Source organism: Danio aesculapii, chromosome 3 (assembly GCF_903798145.1).
Source record: "Danio aesculapii chromosome 3, fDanAes4.1, whole genome shotgun sequence".
Classification (NCBI taxonomy): Eukaryota; Metazoa; Chordata; class Actinopteri; order Cypriniformes; family Danionidae; genus Danio; species Danio aesculapii.
In genome coordinates this window covers 49,889,844-49,910,355 of record NC_079437.1, presented here as the reverse complement: position 1 = coordinate 49,910,355, position 20,512 = coordinate 49,889,844, and the positions used below count along the sequence as shown (strand labels likewise).

Below are 20,512 nucleotides of genomic sequence, written 5' to 3'. Positions count from 1 at the left end.
ATGTAAACAGTGAAACCACACCTACTATTCAAATCAGACTCCAGGAACAGACTGAAGCATGAGGATGTACAGCCACCAGCTCTTCCTATCACTCAAAACACTTCTAGTTTTACTAGTCGAGTGCGCTCGAACCACTCCTCTTCAGCTGCATGTCAAGACAGACACATCACCAGATCTTCTGTTCTGAGCGACGACACCTGTAAAGATGTTCAATCCCTCCACTTAAAACCCAAACAGAACAGCACCTGCTTGTAGAGAAGATGTCCACAAGCCTGCCTGAAGAGGATCTGTCATGTCCAGTGTGCTGCGAGATCTTCCAGGATCCGGTGCTCCTGCCTTGCAGCCACAGCTTCTGCAGGAGATGTTTGGAGCGTTTCTGGAAGAGTGCCTTGCTTCGCAGCTGCCCCGTCTGCAGGAGAAGAGCCTCCAAGAAAAGCCCTCCTTCAAACCGGGCCCTCAAAAACCTGTGCGAAGCCTTTCTGCTGGGAAAAGGCCAGGGGAATGTATCTGGATCCAACCTTCTGTGCTGGAGACACGGGGAGAAGCTCAAGCTCTTCTGTCTGGTGGATCAGGAGCCCATTTGTGTGGTTTGCCAAGCCTCAAAAATGCACAAAGGTCACGACTGCTCTCCCACAGAAGAGGCGGCTCTCGAATGCAAGGTAGAGTCTGACAGGGGCACATTGTTTCTTTAAACTGGCTCACATTGTGCTGCAGTCAATACTAGTGTTCTCATGATTTACATCGGCGGGGCTTAAGAATGCTGTTTATCAAGTTTGCTTTGACGTTATCTTGGTCTGTTCGGCCAAAAAAAAAAAAAAGAGATCATGGCAGTCTTTCAAACAACACCTTCTACATTCCCCGAGCTCAAGCTATGAGAGTGGCATATGAGTTCTATTGTTTTCTAGGAAAATGTTCCAAAATGTTAGATAAATCTTCCAGTAGTGTACTTGGATTGGATAAGGGTAATGCTGGACAGAGAGGGTGGTGTCGAAAAAGAGTTAAGATAGTCGCCATTCAGCTGATGGATTGTAGGTTAGTTTTGGCTGGAAAATATAAAATAAATAGATGAAAAGAGGATTTCAAGTATCAAAACTGTAAATATGTCAAATATCTGAAATAGCCTGATGTTGGGGATATTGTCATAAGCTAAAAGTACCTTGTATGGGTCAAAGTTTTAGATTTTTTTCATGGCAAAAATGATTTCAATGTTATGTAAGGATGTCCAATTAAAGAGCTTCTATTATGCATAAAAAGGTCATATTTTGGTTTTGTGGGTCTCCAACAACAGTCTGATATGCATGCAAGGTCAAAAACGATTCCAACGATTCCCATTTGATTCGTTCAGTGATTCACTTGATTCCAAACCCCTTCTTAGCGCAATGCTAATCTGTGCTGATTAGTCAGATGACCCAGTCTGTTGAGATTGGTCAACTGCGTTCAGCGCGGGACAGAAAAATGCTCACCACGGCTTATCAACATTGTTGAAGTATAGTCAGAGGACGGAGTGTATGTGTGACCCCAATGCAGGAGTGCATGAAAGCAATGCAATTAAACACCAGCATATTGCTCTATTCTTAACATCTTTGGGTAAGGAAAATAACACTAACTGTCCCTCACACTTCAGAGCACAGCGTCTTTGCGACATGATTCAGTTGGGATCTGCTACAGTGTTAGTCATCTTACAGCTTTTTCTTTCTACAGTGTTTGTGGGCGGGGCCAGGGGTTTCAATTTTCCAATTTTCTGCGTGCGCAACAAATAGACGGGGCTTGAGTTCCATATTGATGTCACGCCGACACGGTTAAAGATTCGTTACCAAGACAATTTATTTGAACCCCTCTGAGTCAACACTTTTATAGATGAATCAATAGTTTTAAACACAGTGCACTTTCAGATTTAAGCCTTAGCTGGATATTTCACTTCACGTATTGCTGAGTTACACACTGCATGAAAGGTCATTTTCAAAAACCCATAATAGGGGCTCTTTGAGGTATTATATATTAAAGTTTCCAATTGTAAATGTATAAAACTTAATTTCTGATTAGTAATATGGATTACACAGAAGTTTATTTGCACAACTTTAAAGGTGATTTTCTTAATATATATATTTTTTGAACCCTACACTGTAAAATACTGGTTGCCTTACTTTTTTTAAGCTGAGTGAAATTAACCTTATGAGTCCATTGAACTTATATTATGTTAATCTGACATAAAAACAGCTTGTTGATCGTTAAAATTAAGTAAGAACATGATTATTCATTCATTTTCTTTTCGACTTAGTCCCTTTATTAATCCGGGGATGCCCTTCCAGCCGCAACCCATCTCTGGGAAAAATCCACACACTACGGAAAATTTTGCTTACCCAGTTCACCTGTACCACATGTCTTTGGACTGTGGGGGAAACCGGAGCAACCGGAGGAAACCCACGCATTTACCTCTTCCCAACAGGCAAAACCACCAACAATCAAAAATGCATAATTATATGGTGTCATGTTTTTGCAATCAAAATGGATATCAATGGGGCAAAAACAGCCACTAACAGTATATTAGGGAGAAAAAAATCAAATCTTATGCTGCACAAAAACTAACAATGCATCAAAGGCAATGTTGTTGCTAATTGTTCACATGTCCAAGACTGTGATAAAAGGTAAAAATCCAGTCCACGGTTACTTTTTACATTTGAAAATACGTCATTTTATTCATCAAATCAGTAATATCAATAATGAATTTGGCAATTAAAGAGTTCAAATCCTGTAATTTTGTAAATAATTTAGTAGTTTTAATCAGGACTGAGGTTGATTAACATATTTATGCAAAAAAAAAATGAAAAAAATATTTTTACAGCAGTTTAATTTAGTGGATGTTTTCATCCCAAACAAAACAAAATGGTAGAATTTTTTCCCAGAGTGTATTGTTGAGTTTTTAACAATTTTTTTATTTCAAAGCATTTTCCCAAAATATGTGTCGAAATAAGATTTGTCAACAAAAATCATTCTGCTAGCTAAAACACAGAAAAAGTTATGGCCAAATTAAGACTCAAAATCACCCTAGAGTGGATGAAAACATCCCCAACAGCACATAAGGGTTAAGCTAAACAACATGAAACTGAGAAATGTTGGTATTACAACTATGAGAAAAAGTTGCTTAAATATAAAATGTAATGTAACATTTCTATGTGTAATGTATAACATTTATTTTTATTGAAATATTGTTCCATTTTTAACAGATGTAGAGTAGCTGAAAACCATACCTTAAAAACCTTACTGTGAAAATGACTGTGAAAATACAAATTACTAATAAAAAGCTACCAGTTCTAACATTACTTGAGTGAAAGTATCTTACATTAGCTACTTTTACTTTTTGAAGACACACCAGATTTCTGGTTAGCACTGTTGCCTAAAGCAAGAAGGTCACTGGTTTAGTTAGCAATAGTGGAGTTTACTTGTTCTATTTGTGTTTGCTTGGGTTTCCTCTGGGTGCTCTGGTTGCTGTATACAGTTGAAGTCTGAATTATTAGCCCCCCCTTTGAATTTTTTTCTTTTTTAAATATTTCCCAAATAATGTTTAACAGAGCAAGGAAATTTACACAGTATGTCTGATAATATTTTTCTTCTGGAAAAAGTCTGGAGAAAGACTATTTTTCGATAGTCTAGTTTTCCTGCACATGCCCCTCGGAAAGTCTCTGCACGGTACTGGCTGCTGCGTAAAACATATGCTGGATAAGTTGGTCACTGATGAATAAAGGGATTAAGCCAAAGAAAAATGAATGAATGACAGATTTTTGAAAACGTACACCTCAGTATTGATACTGATACAACAGCCTCCTAAATGTCGACAATCAGGTCTCAGTGAAGACCTTTTTCTAGTGCTTGAAAAAGGTATTATGTGTAAGTAAAAAAATAACAAGGATGTAGAAGATCTCAAAGAAAGATGTTTGTTCAGCATAGCAGTCTTGAAGTAGCCTACATGGCAGTACCCTGGGTTCAGCATGGTCAGAATGAACCCTGAACATTCTTAAAACCATCTATTTTATACAGTTTTAGTTTACTGCCTTTAAATGTGAACGAAGTTGCTCCTTGGCAGTCATCCCAGTTGTGTTTTCTGTGTTAAGTTTCGACACCCCATTGTCTGAGATGGTTCTCAGTGTCATTCATTCATTCATTCATTCATTCATTCATTCATTCATTCATTCATTCATTCATTCATTCATTTATTTTCCTTTGGCTTAGTTTTATTTATCAGGGGTCACCACAACAGAATTACTATTGAATGAACTATTCTGGCATATGTTTTACACAGTGGATGCCCTTCCAGCTGCAACCCAGCACAAGGAAACACTCATACACTATTGCATTCACATAGAAATCTCCACAAAAAATGCAGCCTGGACCAGCCGGGATTCGAACTGCAACCTTCGTGCTGTGAGGCGACAGTGCTAACCACTATAGTTCTCAGTGTTCCACACCCATCCCCATTCTACAATAGGTAACCATTTGCTCAAGATGTAATAATCTCAAATAGTGCAAAGACAACAAACTTAACTTTTCTTCATAATTCAGCTCTTTTGGGAAATGAGCTTTAACACACAATTTCGAGTTGAAGTTGGGCAGAGGCAGACTAATTTCTTAAATATTAAGTGATCCAACATCCAAAAATGTATGGCAATGAGTTATTAGGAATTAATGTGCACTCAAGGTGTTGATGGAGCCATGACACAGAGTATTTTCTAATATGAACCAGATTTAATTATTCAATTCAATTCATCTTTATTTCTATAGCGCTTTTACAATGTAGATTGTGTCAAAGCAGCTTAACAAAGAAGTTCTAGTAAATTGAAATTATGTCAGTCCAGTTTTCAGAGTTGAAGTTCAGACTGTGTCTGAGCCTCGTACATTATCAGAAAGGATATTCCAGAGTTTAGGAGCCATAAATGAGAAGGCCCGACCTCTTTTACTAGACTTATTATCTGCTTATACAGTTCCCAGACCTAAAGCCACAGTTCAGATGCTGTATTTCAAGACATTAGTGAGGTTTATGTCCTCAATCAGCTCCTCTGTGTATAGGACTAATTTCTTACACATCTCATCCAAAGCCCTCTATTTTGTTTTGATGTAATTTTTGACTGTTGTAGCTGTGAAATAACTGCAATCATTCGGGTAGTTATATAGAACTGTAATGTGATCAAAACCTGCCTGGAACATAGCTGTGCGCTTATCTGAAAATAGTCTGTTCATCAGCCAATCAGAATCACATATTCATACTGCGTTGAAGTGTTGACCTTATTCTTCACATTAGAGCAGGTGCAGCAATTGGAACCTTATGGAATGGAATTGTATGGTGAGCTGTGTTCTAGGCGACATGGTTGCTCAGTGGTTAGCACTGTCGCCTCACACTGAGAAGGTCGCTGGTTCGAGTCCCGGCTGGGCCAGTTTGCATTCCTCTGTGGAGTTTGCATGTTCTCCCCGTGTTGTTGTGGGTTTTCTCCAGGTGCTCCGGTTTCCCCCACAGTCCAAAGACATGCGATACAGGTGAATTGAATAAACTAAATTGGCCGTAGTGTGAATGGGTGATTTCAATTACTGGGTTGCAGCTGGAAGGGCATCCGCTGTGTACAGCATATGTTGGATAAGTTGGTAGGTCATTCCACTATGGCGACCCCTGATGAAAAAAAGGACTAAACCAAAGTAAAATGAATAAATGAGCATGTTTTTGTAAATGCTCAAAAGCACACGATTGAAACCCTTGCAAATCACCACAAAAAAGCTAACCATTTTATACTAATAATTATCTAAAAACACCTCAAACACTCAGAATAAAACTGTGGAGTGCTTAAAGTTTAATTCAAGAGTGTCAGAGCCAATTGCCTTGTGGTTAAGTGCGCCACGATACTGTACAAGGGTGTTTACGGCAAACTGAGTTCAATTTCCAGCTTGAAGTTCTATGCCAATCCTTTTCCTCTGTCTGCTCCCAATGCTTTCCTGTCCATCCTTCACTTTCCTATCACAATAAAAAAGGTGAAAAACCACAAAAAAATTATTAGATAAAAAAAAAAACATAAGCCAGAGTAGTTGGCGGTTTATAGCACTGTGGCAATACCTGATATCCATCCATTTGTTATTCCTATTCATTTCCTCATAGGCAATTTAATTGGAATAAAATAAAAAACACACAGAAAAGAGCTTAATTCCGCATTGCAGAATAAGGTCAAGTAAGGGATAAAAGCTTTAAAGAATTTTAAATGCATAGTGCGGAGAACCAACCGACGAGAAGTGCATTTAAAACCCTTTACCTCACGGCGAGAAGTTGATTATCCTGTTTTTTCCATTGACATTTGCAAAATTATAGACAAGCTAAAACTAGTTTTGCTCTTTGCAGAGCATTATTTGCCTGAATTTTCATCAGTTATGACATGTTAGATCTCAGAGTCTGCGCTTTTGAATCAGCAGTCATGTGTATGCACGTAAATGACATGGGAATATCTAACAGCTCATATAACATGTGGCTACCTCTTTGCAAATATTTTAAGCATATTTGTGAGATTGTTAATTCCAATTGACATTTCAATCTCCACCTGATTAAATAGAGGAATGAAGACGCTGTCATTTGTCACTGAGTTGCTAAAGTTGCTTCTAATATTTGAGCAGGCCCATAGGCGGGGGGTTGGGGTGGTTCAAAAGACCAACCTTCACTGACAGTGGGCCAGAATTTGTCCCATACATGAGCTCATTTGTCCCATTTTGACCATTATGCTATAATAATTTATGAAAATAACCGAAATCGAAGAATAACCTAATTGTATAGGAGGGTTTAACACCAAGCGTAATCCTCTGGTGGCTGTCCCTTCACTGTGACTGAGAAAAAAATTTAATGTGCTAGCCAGTTTGTTATTTAAATGAATGAAATTTAAATGACAATAGGCTAGTTTTTAATTTAAAACTTTAACAAATCCCTATATATTTTTTTTCTAATGATATATGAGTAATGAATTTGTTTTTAAAAATTTTAAGTATTGTTATATATCCAAATTCTAAATCTTCAGGAAATGGTTTTGGTACATCAAAGAGTGTGGTTATGAAGACCATTCAACCAGCTAATCCAGCAAAATAAAATAAAAATAATAGTAATAATTATAATTATATATATATATATAATATATATATATATATATAATGCAACCTATTAAAACTTATACAAAACCCCACCCTTTTCACCAGGCTATGGGCCTGCTGAGGGAAGCGGAATTATTTTGAACTGTAATCAGCAATGCCTGGAACTACCTGTGCATTACACAATTTTCAGAATCAAAGATTTCAACACATCAACAGATTGTTCCTGTCTTTAATTATGCTTGTTAAACCTGCATTCAGAGCAGTTTTATATTACTCTACAAACATACCAATTATTGTTGCTTGGCGGCCATTTCACATATCAGTACAGAGCCAAAGAAATTTTTATTAGCTTTCTTATTTTGTAAAATCTTCCTAAATATGGAATAAAAAGCAAAAAAGCCATGTGAAAGGCTCCATTGGGCTTATTGCTTTATTAACTATACTTAAAACCATAACAAGTCAAAGCTTGGTTGCAATGCACATGCTGATTTGACCTAATGGATCATAAAACACATACAATTCAGCATCTACCTGATAATTCACTTACTTGAAAAATAATATAGTAATTTATAGGAAATACTACAGTGCTTTTGACCCATAGAAAAGTGTATCATACTGAATATGGTGTTTACTGTTTTTTTTTTAAATAAAGGCTACAGCATACTGTAGTATTAACTATAATAAACTGTTGAACATAAGCACATAATGTAGTATACTTTAGTTTTTGCTTCAATGGTGTTTTTTAGAATAACATTTGCTGTTGTAAATACCTAATTCGGTAATTTGTTTCTGTTGCTATAAGTGTATTTCTAAAGCAACTATAGAATTATTACAACAGATTAATTCAAGTACTTTACCAAAGTATGTGATTCAAAGAAATCCTAGTATTTACTATACATTACTATAGTATTTTATCACGTAAGGCTTTGTTGACAAGCCCAAGGCATACTTCAGTTTTTAAGCTAAATTGTGTGTATATATCATAATGCAATGTATGGCTAGCTCAGACACTGTATGCACATTAAATTGTTTTTTGTTTGTCCACAAGGTGTCAGTGCTGACCTGGCCAGTTATTTCCTTCTTCTTTTTTTTTCCTTCTCAGAAAAGAAACAAGAGGTGAACTGCAATTAAATGACATTAAATAATTGCATTATACATCACAAATGTATCGTAGTAAAGAATACATGAATATATAATTTATATATATATATATATATATATATATATATATATATATATATATATATATATATATATATATATATATATAATTTAGATATATTATAGACGTGGTAGCGCAGTACATGCAAACTCCACACCACACAGAAACGCCAACTGACTGTATATATATATATATATATATATATATATATATATATATATATATATATATATATATATATATATATATATATATATATATATATATATATATACAGTTCAACTTCAACTGTATATATTCAACTGTATATATATATATAGTTGAAGTCGGCGACGCGGTGGCGCAGTAGGTAGTGCTGTCACAAGACCCCGGCTGAGTCAGATGAGATGGGTTGCAGCTGGAAGGGCATCTGCTGCTTATGCTGGATAAGTTGGTGGTTCATTCTGCTGTGGCGACCCCAGATTAATAAAGGGACTGAGCAGAAAAGAAAATGAATGAACAGTTGAATTTTTAATATTTCCCAAATGATGTTTAACAGAGCAAGGCAATTTTTACAGTATGTCTGACATTGTCAGATAATATTTTTTCTTCTGGAGAAAGTCTTTTTTGTTTTATTTCGGCTAGAATAAAAGTAGTTTTACATTTTTTATAAAACATTTTAAGGTCAAAATTAATAGCCCCTTTAAGCAAATTTTTTTTCAACTATCTTTAGAACAAACCATCGTTATACAATAACTTGGCTAATTACCCAAACCTGCCTAGTTAACCTAATTAACCTAGTTAAGCCTTTAAATGTCACTTTAAGCTGTATAGAAGTGTCTTGAAAAATATCTAGTCAAATATTATTTACTGTCATCATGGCAAAGATAAAATAAATCAGTTATCAGAAATGAGTTATTAAAACTATTATGTTTAGAAATGCGTTGAAAAAAAATCTATCCGTTAAATAGATAGGGGGGGGGGGGGGGGGGGCAGGGTGGCTAATAATTCAGGTGGGCTAATAATTCTGACTTAATATATATATATATTTTTATATATATATATATATATATATATATATATATATATATATATATATATATATATATATATATATATATATATATATATATATATATATATATAACCATGTGGAGAGTATATTTGTGAATAATCACATTTCAAAGTAGCCAAACAGATACTTAAAGGATAGTTGACCTAATAAATTAAATTTTCTGTTAATATACTCTCCCTCAAGTATTCCAAGACTTTTTCTTTAGTAGAATATCGAAGATTTGTAACTGTGTCTGTGGTCCTTGATGTTTCTTACAATGGCAGTCAAAAATCACCTTTTATTATATAAAAACACATACAAACAAGTTCACATCAATAGCCATGGCTCAGAAAAAAATCCCAAATGTGAATTAGGTGCATTTCCATCAAGTTATTAGAGCTGCTGACTGCAGTATTGGTAAACTAGCAACCAACAGTAAACAAGTCAAGTATATTATAGTATATTGACCTTTTTCTTGACGTACGAGTGGGCACAGACATTGGAATATTTTTGGCTTGTGACTTCTGGTCTCATTCAATTCCATTGATTTTTTAAACGTTAAAAACAGCTCGCAATGCGGCTTGATGTTGTAAACTGAAACTTTATTATTGTATTATTGGACATTTTTTATATAGACATGAACTATAAAACACTACAAACTGAACTACACTGTTCCTATTTACTGTGACCTTTTATGTGAAGCTGCTTTGACACAATCTACATTGTATAAGCGCTATACAAATAAAGGTGAATTGAATTGAATTGAACAAACTTGTTTGTAGAGCAAGTAGTTTGATCGTTTTCTGAAGTTTATTATTCCTAGTCAATAAGTCAGTTATTAGAAATGAGTTATGAAAATAATTATGTTTAGAAATGTGTTGAAAAAATTACAGAAAACAGAAAAACAGAAAATGGGAGAAAATAAACAGGAGTTGAATATTTCAGGGGGGCTAATAATTCTGACTTAAACCGTATGTATATATTTTTATGCTCAAAATTGTCTGACTGTCACCTTGCATTATGCAAATCACCAAGCACCATGGATTTAAACAATAATCCTCTTTAATTTTCTACTGAAGAAAAAACATCCCCTGCATTTTCGATGCCATGTGAGTGAATAAATTTACTGTGAATCAGGGGTGCCCAAACTCGGTCCTGGAGGGCCGGTGTCTTGCAAAGTTTAGTTGCAACAGACACACCTGGTTACACACCTAGCTAATCAAGCTCTTAAGCTACGGTCACACCGGGCTTTGTGTGTGCGAAATTCTGTCGTGCGGCGCTGCGAAAAAAGGTGGGATTAAACAAGATGATTAGACATTAAAAAAGCCAGCGATTGCTCCATGTTTTAAATTTCTGTCCAGAGAGGTCCTGTTTTGATCCTCGATTAGTCTCACGCAGTCAAGTGATGCGATTTTGCAGGTCAGAGTTCACCAAGCTTGAACTTTGCACCGCAGCGAACTGCAAAACTTGACGCATGACCCTGCGTTTCCAGTCTGACGCATTCGTGTGCGTATGAATGGAAGTCTATGGGAGGAAAAGACAAGTGTGACCGCAGCTTCACTAGGCTTTCTAGAAACATCCTTGCAGGTGTGTTGAGGCAAGTTGGAGCTAAAATCTACAGGACACCGGCCCTCCTGGACCGAGTTTGGACACCCCTGCTGTAAATTATTATTTTTTAACTATCCCTTCAGCTAAGGTACAGTAATTAATTACATTTACTCAAATATTTTACATGTGCACACTGCATTTTGCTACAGAGTCGCATTGTTCCATTTAGGAACATACCATTGGTTTCTTTCACTTACAGGATAAAATCTCTTCTACCATTATGGTTCTTCAACAAAAGCTGGAAGTATTCAATAAAGCAAGACAGTCTTCAGCCTTTACCTTGGAGCACATTAAAGTAAATATAACACTTAATCCATCAGATATGTGTGACTTCATCAAAGTACTGTCAGTAGTTGAGTGCCCATCACTTCTATCAGACACAGGCCCAGCGGGTCGAGAGACAAATGAAGCAAGAGTTTCTCAAGCTTCATCAGTTTCTTAATGAGGAGGAAGAGTGCAGGCTATTAGCATTGAAGGAGGAGGAAGAGCAGCGGGTCATGGCTGTGAAGAGCAGAGATGAAGAATACACACGGAGGATTGAATCTCTAACTGAATTAATCAGCACAATGGAGCAAACACTGAAAGCTGAGGATTTAACACTGCTGCAGGTCAGAATATTGTCTATCTGTTGGAATAAGATGCTCTCATTTTCATACACTCACTTTTAGTTATCTTTTACAGAACTTCAAAGCTACAATAGAGGGGTAAGTACTGCATATCTATGAGTTTTCTTTGGATTTTCCATTTTTGTTTGCTGTTGCTTATCTAGTGGTTCGTTGGGGATTAAGGTTAACAGTTACATATAAAAGAATGATTGGACCCCCCCAATTCAACCTAGGAGTGAAGAGAAGGATATAGGATTGTGAATGGAAAGCGAGGAAACACATACTTAACACATAATAATAATAATAATAAGAATATCATAATCACTTTAGACAGCATTAACACACAGCAATGGAAATAGATAAACAGTTGTTTCCAGTCATCAGGCCCCATTCAAGAGGTCTCCATGAAATAGTTACAAAGAGACAGGCAAATACACTGAACATTCTTATATTAAGTAATGTGTTAACTTCATTCATTAGTCAAAATTATCTCAAGATTAAGGCCCAATCCCAATTCTATTTTTGTACCCCTTCCCCTTCTCCATGGTCCATGAAACAGAGGGTGAAGGGGAAGGGCTTCAAAATTTACCCATAAGAAATGGGACACCACAACACCTGCACATGTCATCATATGTCATTGCGATCTCTTGCTTGAGATATGAGATCAACGTAAAAATTAGAAAAATGACAAGAAATACTAATTTGTGCATCTCCAGATTTCCGGGTGCAGCCATGCTGCTGTTGTAGCTGGTGTATTCTGGGAAATTTTCTTACCCCTTGTTTTCAAGTGTGGTCCTGACAAATCTTTGTTTCAAGGGGAATCTAGCCCTTCCCATTAGCCATACGCCTTCAAGCTAAAGAGAATTAGGACACCCTTCACATGAACACACAAAACGAGGGTTGGGGGTAAGTGGAAGGGCTAAATGGTAGAATTGGGATTGGGCCTAAATACTGATTCAAATAATCATATTAATAAAGTAATGAGAAAAAGGATAATGATAAAAGGATTAAAGTTGATCCTTGCTGAGAAGGATTGAAAGACAGAAATCTGAATCCATCAGGTTCTAAACACAGATTAACTATAAGGGTGCAAAGAAAATCCCTGGTGTTTTAAACTAAACAGTCATGATTGTGAAATGAATAAAGATCATCACTTTACATTTAGATCTGCACATTGTGCCTTCTTTCTTTCTTTCTTTCTTTCTTTCTTTCTTTCTTTCTTACTGAGTACCGAGCATTTCAACCAATCACATGTTTCGGTTAAGCTAACAATGAATATGTTTCTGTTGAGCTATTAATGAATACATTAATTCTTTTGTTACTACAACACATCTTTGCGTTATTAAAAAAGTTTGGTTGTATGTTGGCAAACCAGCACTGTGAAAAATAATAATTGTAATCATAAAAAACACATAAGTATCTGCCTTTGTAGAACATGGAGCACATTGCAGGATCCAGAATGCATGTCAGGATGTTTGGTGGATGAATCGAAATATCTTGGGAATCTGAAGTACAAGGTCTGGGAGAAGATGCTGACAATTGTTTCTTACAGTAAGTTCCTACAAGCTTGTTTTTTTACTGGCTCAAATTTTTTTCATCTTGTGTAGGATGCTGATAACAGTAGCTTAAACTTTAACATCTGAGATAACCTTATACTAAGGATATCCAGATCCCATCATGTGATAGGAAATCAGGCCCATCACGCAGTTTCAGACTCGATTGGAATTGAACGTTACCTCCTGAAAGGGCTAGTATGTCCGCTGTCTGGAGGTGTTATAAAGTTGATGACGACAACATTGCCATAGCAAAATGTGATATATGTAAACTTGGGATTGCAAGAGATGGAAAGGAAAAGACTACATTTAACAAAACAAACAAACAGAGTTGTAGAATGTTAAAATAAGGTGAGTTAGATAAAAAATAAGGAACATCCTGGATCTGTTTCTACGCTCTTCTTTATTTATTTTTTTTTTATACATAAAATAGAAGTATCAGATCGGGTTTCTGTATCGGTAGATACTCAAAATCAAATGACTCGGACTCGAGGGCAAAAAACTTGATCTCGACATCTCTACCTTATACGATACGTAGCATATTTCTTAGTATTAAGGCCACAGAATACTTCAAACCAAATGTGGCCAAAACTAAGTTCTTTTTGAGTTCAATTTGACAGTTACAAACAGCTCACCAAAGTTAATTTTGGGGGAGATTGTTTTGCATCCTAAACTCCTTTGAGCTACCAGTAGGCCATGTCAATTGCACAACAATTGGGTGTGTTCTGAAACTCTACCGTGCGACTTGTTCTTTATGGGTCTCATCCCTGCCCACACTCGTCACCACAACCAAGTCGACCAATTGATCAATTTGGCTGTTACAAACAGTTCACTAAAGTGAGCTTTTGGGGGAGTTCATTTTGACTAAACTCCTTTGAGCTATACCATTGTCAATTACACAATCAATGGGTGTGTTCTAGAACTCCTTCTTTGACGTGCGACTTGTTCTTTCTTTGCTCTCATCCCTGCCCACACTCGTCACCACAACCAAGTCGACCAATAACAGGTCTTGTGCTCCATGTTTACACAATGTGCAGTAACATTTTTTGATAGGTGTGTCTCAAGATATGCCAAAGGGTATGCAACTGTGCAAAGCTACAATGGACCTACCTCGCTTTCTCTATGCAGAAGAATAAATTAGAATTAACTCTTAATCAGTTATAATTGACCATTCGTAATGTAATGTAATGTAATGTGTGTATTTATATAGCGCATTTATTGTGTATGACCATACAACCAAAGTGCTTTACAACCATGAGAGTTGGGGTCTCTCCACACCACCACCAGTGTGCAGTATCCACTTGGATGGTGCGACAGCAGCCACTGGACAACGGCGCCAGTAAGCTCACCACAAACCAGCTACAGGTGGAGTGGAGAGACAGTGATACAGCCAATTTAGCGAATGGGGATGATTGGGAGGCCATGATGGTTAAGGGCAGAGAGGGAGTTTGGCCAGGCCCCTACTCTTTATGAGAAGTGCCATGGGATTTTTAATGACCGCAGAGAGTCTCATCCGAAAGACGGCGCCCACTGACAGTATAGTGTCTCCTTCACTTTTACTGGAGCATTAGGACTCACACAGACCACAGGTCAGCCTCACTAACACCACTTCCAACAGCAACCTATTGTTCCCATGTGGTCTTCCATCCAGGTACTGACCAGGCTCAGCCCTGCTTAGCTTCAGTGAGTAACCGGTGTTGGGCTGCAGGGTGATATGGCTGTGGCCATACAGGTGATGAATACTTGCTCTTAACAAAAGAAAGAGAACTACTTTAGCCACAACAGAGGATTGTTAAACAACTCAACAAACAGCATCAACAACTTCACTTATTAATATTTTACTTTATTTTTGTAGGATAACTACAGAGTACATTATTGAGAATTAACAAAGGTTTTGAGCAGGGGTCACCAACTCTATTCCTGGAGAGCTACAGTACCTTCCTGCAGAAATTAGCTTCAACCATGATCAAACACACTTGAACCAATTAATTTGGACCTGAAGCAGGACGTACTAATTACAAACAAGTGTGTTTGATCAGGGTTGCAACTGAAATCTGCAGGAAGTTAGCTCTCCAGGAACAAGGTTGGTGAACCCTGGTTTAGAGGTTTTCACATTGTAAGTTTTCATTGTGATTAGTGTCTGCTTCAGTTGGGCTCTTCACCATTAGTATTTTAAAGTTTTTCTTTGGTGGCTGTAACTGTGTGGTTGTAAAATGTTAATTTTTATTCTTCAGTGTTTATTAACAGAGAGCTCTACTTACCCCATGCTGAGAGACATCAGGAGTTACTTAGAATTACTTAAAAAATTTGTTACATCTTATTGAGAAATTAGATTGGATTGGATCATCAACATCAATGACAATGTTGTAATGTCTTGTAAATGTTTGCAATGTCTTGTTTTTTCTCATCAGGCCCATTAATTCTAGACCCAAACTCAGCTCACCCATGCTTGACACTATCAGCTGACTTGACCAGTCTCCACTACAGCACCCCAAACCAAGGTCTCCCCAGTAACCCAGAGCGTTTCCATATCAGCGCAGAGGTGCTGGGCTGTACGGGTTTTAACTCATCCAGCCACAACTGGGAGATCGAGGTCGGTGACAACGAGGACTGGATCCTGGGCTTGGCCAGTGAGAGTGTGAAAAGGAATCAGGAAGTTCCTGCAAGACCAGAGAATGGCTTCTGGACCATCTGTTTTCGTGATGAGCAATACAGGGCGATGGCATCACCTCCAGCTGCTCTACAAGTAGAGAAAAAACTGCAGAGGGTCTTGATTCAGCTGAACTGGGACAAAGGGGAGGTGGTTTTCTCAAACCCATCCTATCAAGAAGTCATTTACACTTTCAAACATGCCTTTAAAGAAAAGTTACTGCCGTATTTCTACACCCAAAGCAAACATCCTCTGCGAGTACTAGCAAAGCCTGTGTTGCTGTCTATACATGAAGGTGTCAATTAAAGTAGATAAATTCTAGTTATCTAGAGCAGTGGTTCCCAACTCAGGTCCCTTTAACCCTCGAGCACATATTGTATGGCTCCGTCCAAAAACTCACTGAAGATGACTTGTTGCCCTGCTGCCCTATCAGGCAGTTACTTGGAGGCAGTGTTTGTACATGGAGGTTCCTCACAAAACTGATTTTAAACTTCTGAGAAAGCATGACAGCTTAATCAGGTGCAACAAAATAGAGAACGTTTTATTATTATCTAATGGGAATGTTTTCTCACTACAATACTAACTTCTCAGTAGAAATGCCATAAAAATTGGAAAACATTGGTCAAAATTATTCTAACACAAAATGACTCCCAAGCCATCCTTCAACATGTACTTTTTAGCTCATCTGGCAGAAAGGAAACAAAGATCATTGTGGGATATTCAAGACAGTGAAGGATACATCTATGATCCCTTGAAGTTTTGGTCAGAGTAAGTTCTCAGCAGACAGAAATAAAAGCTCAGTTGGTATTCAGATGTGCCTTGATGCCGTGAAATGCAGTATTCCTTTTCCAAACTTTGAAAGCAGCCTATCACTCCGTTCCATTCTGAAGGGCTCATCCCTATGCCCTAATCAAGGGGTGCCCAAACTCGGCCCTGGGGGCCGGTGTCCTGCAAAGTTTAGTCATAACCTTAATCAGACACTCCTGGGCTAGCTAATCAAGCTCTTACTAGGCTTTCTAGAAACATCCTTGCAGGTGTGTTGAGGCAAGTTGGAGCTAAAACCTACACGACACTGGGCCTCCAATGCTAATCTAACACACCTAAACCAGCTAATCAAGCTCTTACTAGATATACTGTACTAGAGAATTTCTGGCACGTGTGCTGAACCAAGCTTAAGCTAAACTCTGCAGGACACCGGCCCTCCAGGACCAAGTTTGGGTAGCCCTGGGTTTGTGATTTATGTTCATTTAAGCTTTCTTTTATATCAGGTTATCCAACCACTTAATTTCATTCTCTACACTTGTATTACATAAGGCTTTTCCTACTTAAAACCATAAACTAGCCTTGGGTTATTTTTAACCGTTAGAATCCTGGGTTATATTGCTTAATGTTTCACATTCACAATTTACAATGGTTTACTATTAATATTCCATATTCATACATTTTTTTCAGACTTTGATTTCATAGACGCTGCAGGTTAATGTATTTATTTGCATAAATAGAGTGAAAGTGTCAATGAATGGATGCATGATGTGAGCTTGTTTATGTAAAGGCTGTTGTGCATAGGTCTCAAACTCCATTACTGGAGGGCTGTAGCTCTGCACAGTTTTGGTCCAATACTAATCAAACACAGCCGATCCATAATCAAGGTGTTTAAGGCTGCCATAGATTATTAAGCAGTGTGAGTTGGAGGTGGTTGGAGCTGAACAATGCAGAGCTGGGCCCTCCAGAAATTAAGTTTGAAACCATTGCTGTAATGTTACAGATCCTCTAATTCATGGGTGTCCAAACTTGGTCCTGGAGGGCCGATGTCCTGCTGAGTTTAGCTTCAACTTGCTTCAATGTACCTGCCAGGAAATTTCTAGTATATCTAGAAAGAGCTTGATTAGCATGTTTAGGTGTGTTTTATTAGGGTTGGAGCTAAACTCTCCATGACACCGGCGCTCCAGTGATAAATCTTGAAACCAACACAAACTTGAGTAGCAGTATTTGTTATAACTAAGAACCAACAACATATCATGGGATCATGTTATATTTTATTGAATGTACTGTAAGAATGGATATGTTTGAGGATAACAAGTAAAAATCTTTGAACACAGATTACATGCACTCATTTATTTATGTGGTCCATTACAAAGAGGTTGAAAAACAATTTCCATATAATAACTTTCTTCAGTTTTGCATGTTACCACAGTGTCACCATGAAATGCAAGTTAAGATTGTCCTTTTTTCCCATACCATAATGTATCTGGTCCTGAAGCCAAAAATATGCATGATTTCGTCCATTGGGAACTGATTTGATCGTTGGAAGATTGGCCTTGAAGGCAAATGAAGGAAGATTGATGAATGGATGAAAGCAGGGCAGAAATAAGACCTGTCCAGAGAGCCCCGCTTGAAGGCATTCAATGTGACCAGAAGGGAAGCAAAGTAATTTTGAGCAAGAGGGAAAATTATGTTTTTTGTTAAAAGATTTTAAGGGCAATTAATTTTTTTTTACAAAATAATGAAGTGCATAGATACATAATTTATAACAAGCACTACTATATAAATATAAAAATAGAAAGAGATTCATAGAGATTATATGACAACTTTAAATAAGGGTCTCCAACTTTGCTCCTGGTGAGCTCCTGTCCTACAAAGTTCAGCTCTTACCCCAATCAAACACATCTGAATCAGATGCTTGTGGTGTAGTGAATGGTGAAAGCTTGTAGCTGAAGTCTGTGAACAAAAGCTCAGAACATTTTCTAACTGCAAAGTGAATTGTTTGATACAAAGAACTGTGTTGAAATGAATCAAAGACAAAATAAATAAAGCCCAGTACAATATTTTTGTTACTACAAACATTCAAGGTCAATTCGTAATAGATGCTATTATATTATATACAAATATATTGTATGCAGCTCAGTAATATCAGAACAGACTACACTAATAGCTATGTTAAATTGATCTAATAACATATTTCAGACAGCATTTCAGGCAACAATCATTCCTTTGAGGGTTTGTCTTCTTTCTTGCAGCTTAACTTCTCCACACATGATTGAGGCAGGAAGGGTACTTTCTCTAGGCGGGACAGGTAAGTTAAGGGCTGGATAGTGCTGCTGATGTTTAGAAAGGCAAAACATACTGGCTGCACATGGCAGGTGAAGACTATGCGTGGAAAATGGTCTTCAAAGGGAAACAGAGCAACCGGAGGGAGATAGTTGCTCACTATGATGATCAAGATCGATAGTACCATCTTAAAAGCTTTTCTTTTCATTGGATGCATCTCATCTTTACCAGAGCCTCTTGAGCGTTTAAGGGCTATCATTATGGCCACGTTACACACCACCATCCAGGTAAAAGCAAACAGGACCTCACCAGTGAAAACCTTCTCAAAATTGTGGATGCCACCAATTGTTTTGGCTGAAGAATAAGCAAAGGTCAGCAGCAGGATTGCTATGGACAGACAGATCCTGTATTTGATGTCCTTCAACTGTCCAAATGCGATGGGGAAGAGAACAGCTATAAATCGATCCAGACAGACACAGGAGAGGAAGAGTGGCCCGCTGGTGTCCTTCACGCCATAAGAGAATTTTATAGCCAGCCAAGCCATGGCACTCTGCCAGAGATAGAGATTGAGGAATGATATGATCGTCATGAATCCAAAGTAGGCATCCATGAAAGCCAGGCAGCCCAGGAAGATGTCAGAAGTTAAAGGCTCATTGCGGGTGTTTATTAGGTTTGCAATAACCAGGATGTTGGCAGGTATTCCTATTATCACATTGAAAGATTGCATGGTCAGGTCAAAAATTATGCCACTCACCATCTCTTCACATCCTTCAAACACACTGACAGTGTGGGTTGTATTGACTGAATTGGTCGTCAGGTTGGAAGAGGACATGCTGCTTCGTAGTATGAAACTGAATCTTCTGTCATTGCGTAGTTGACCCTCCATGAATTCTGACAAGCTTACACAAATAAATGAGATTCTAGAAGAAGAGAAAATAAGAAATAATACAGTTAATTGATCAAATTAAGATACCAATATCAATTTGACACTGGTGAAAACTTTTTTTGAATTTGATATCAGACATTTTTTAATTCTACACTCTCAGAAATAAAGGTACTGAGAGCTGTCACTGGGTTTTTAAAAGCTGTTTTTAAAAACAGCTGTTTTTAAAAGGTACACATTTGTACCTAAAAGGTCCATATCAATACCTCAGGGATATATATATATATATATATATATTAGTACCTAAAAAGTACAAAATTGCACCTCTTTTGGGTACTAATATATACTTTTGAGGTACCACTATAGACCCTTTGGTAACACTTTATTTGATGGCCCATTTGAGTATTAGTAGACTGTCTACTCTGTTGATACTGCTCCTTCAACAGATATTTAACTGACTTTAAGAAACTTTGCAAGTACATGTCAACTTACACTAACCCTAACCCTAACCCCAACCTAACAGTCTACTTATAACCTATTGAAAATTAGTTTGCATGTAGATGCAATGTAACTTAAATTCAACAAATGGACCATCAAAATAAAGTGTGACCTGTTAAGTAAAAATCTGTACCTTTTGAAAAGGTACTACCCCAGTGACAGCTCTTGTACCTTTATATCTGAGAGTGTAGAAAAATTCTTAGATGCTGAATTATTTTTAATAGGGTGTCCAGTCCTGCTCCTGGAGGGCCACTGTATGGGAGAATTCATCTCCTACCTCAATTAAGTGCATTTTAACATAATCAAGGTTTCTGAGATGACTAGTGATTTCCAAACAGGTGTACTGGAGCACACTGGAGCTAAAC

The 20,512-nt window shown here is 37.4% G+C and overlaps 2 protein-coding genes across 2 annotated transcripts; one reads left to right on the top strand and one right to left on the bottom strand.

Moving 5' to 3' along the window:
* Positions 1 to 49: 49 nt before the first annotated feature.
* On the top strand, positions 50 to 17,661 carry LOC130221622 (zinc-binding protein A33). The gene is made up of 6 exons (XM_056454177.1): positions 50 to 659; positions 11,110 to 11,205; positions 11,288 to 11,518; positions 11,592 to 11,614; positions 12,948 to 13,066; positions 15,480 to 17,661. Exons 1-6 carry the CDS (start codon positions 261 to 263, stop codon positions 16,022 to 16,024), a joined length of 1,413 nt encoding a protein of 470 aa, XP_056310152.1. The 5' UTR covers positions 50 to 260; the 3' UTR covers positions 16,025 to 17,661.
* A 1,040-nt stretch (positions 17,662 to 18,701) lies between these two features.
* Positions 18,702 to 19,652, bottom strand: LOC130221623 (G-protein coupled receptor 183). Its single transcript, XM_056454178.1, has one exon. The coding sequence runs from the start codon at positions 19,650 to 19,652 to the stop codon at positions 18,702 to 18,704; it is 951 nt and encodes a 316-aa protein (XP_056310153.1).
* Positions 19,653 to 20,512: the final 860 nt, after the last annotated feature.

What these genes read in the sequence shown, in the direction of transcription:
- LOC130221622 (XM_056454177.1), top strand. Translation starts at nt 261, where the DNA reads ATGTCCACAAGCCTGCCTGAAGAGGATCTGTCATGTCCAGTGTGCTGC. An exon ending in TTCAAAGCTACAATAGAGGG is followed by an intron (nt 11,615 to 12,947) that starts GTAAGTACTGCA and finishes CTGCCTTTGTAG; the next exon opens with AACATGGAGCACATTGCAGG. An exon ending in GCTGACAATTGTTTCTTACA is followed by an intron (nt 13,067 to 15,479) that starts GTAAGTTCCTAC and finishes TTTTCTCATCAG; the next exon opens with GCCCATTAATTCTAGACCCA.
- LOC130221623 (XM_056454178.1), bottom strand. Translation starts at nt 19,652, where the DNA reads ATGGAGGGTCAACTACGCAATGACAGAAGATTCAGTTTCATACTACGA.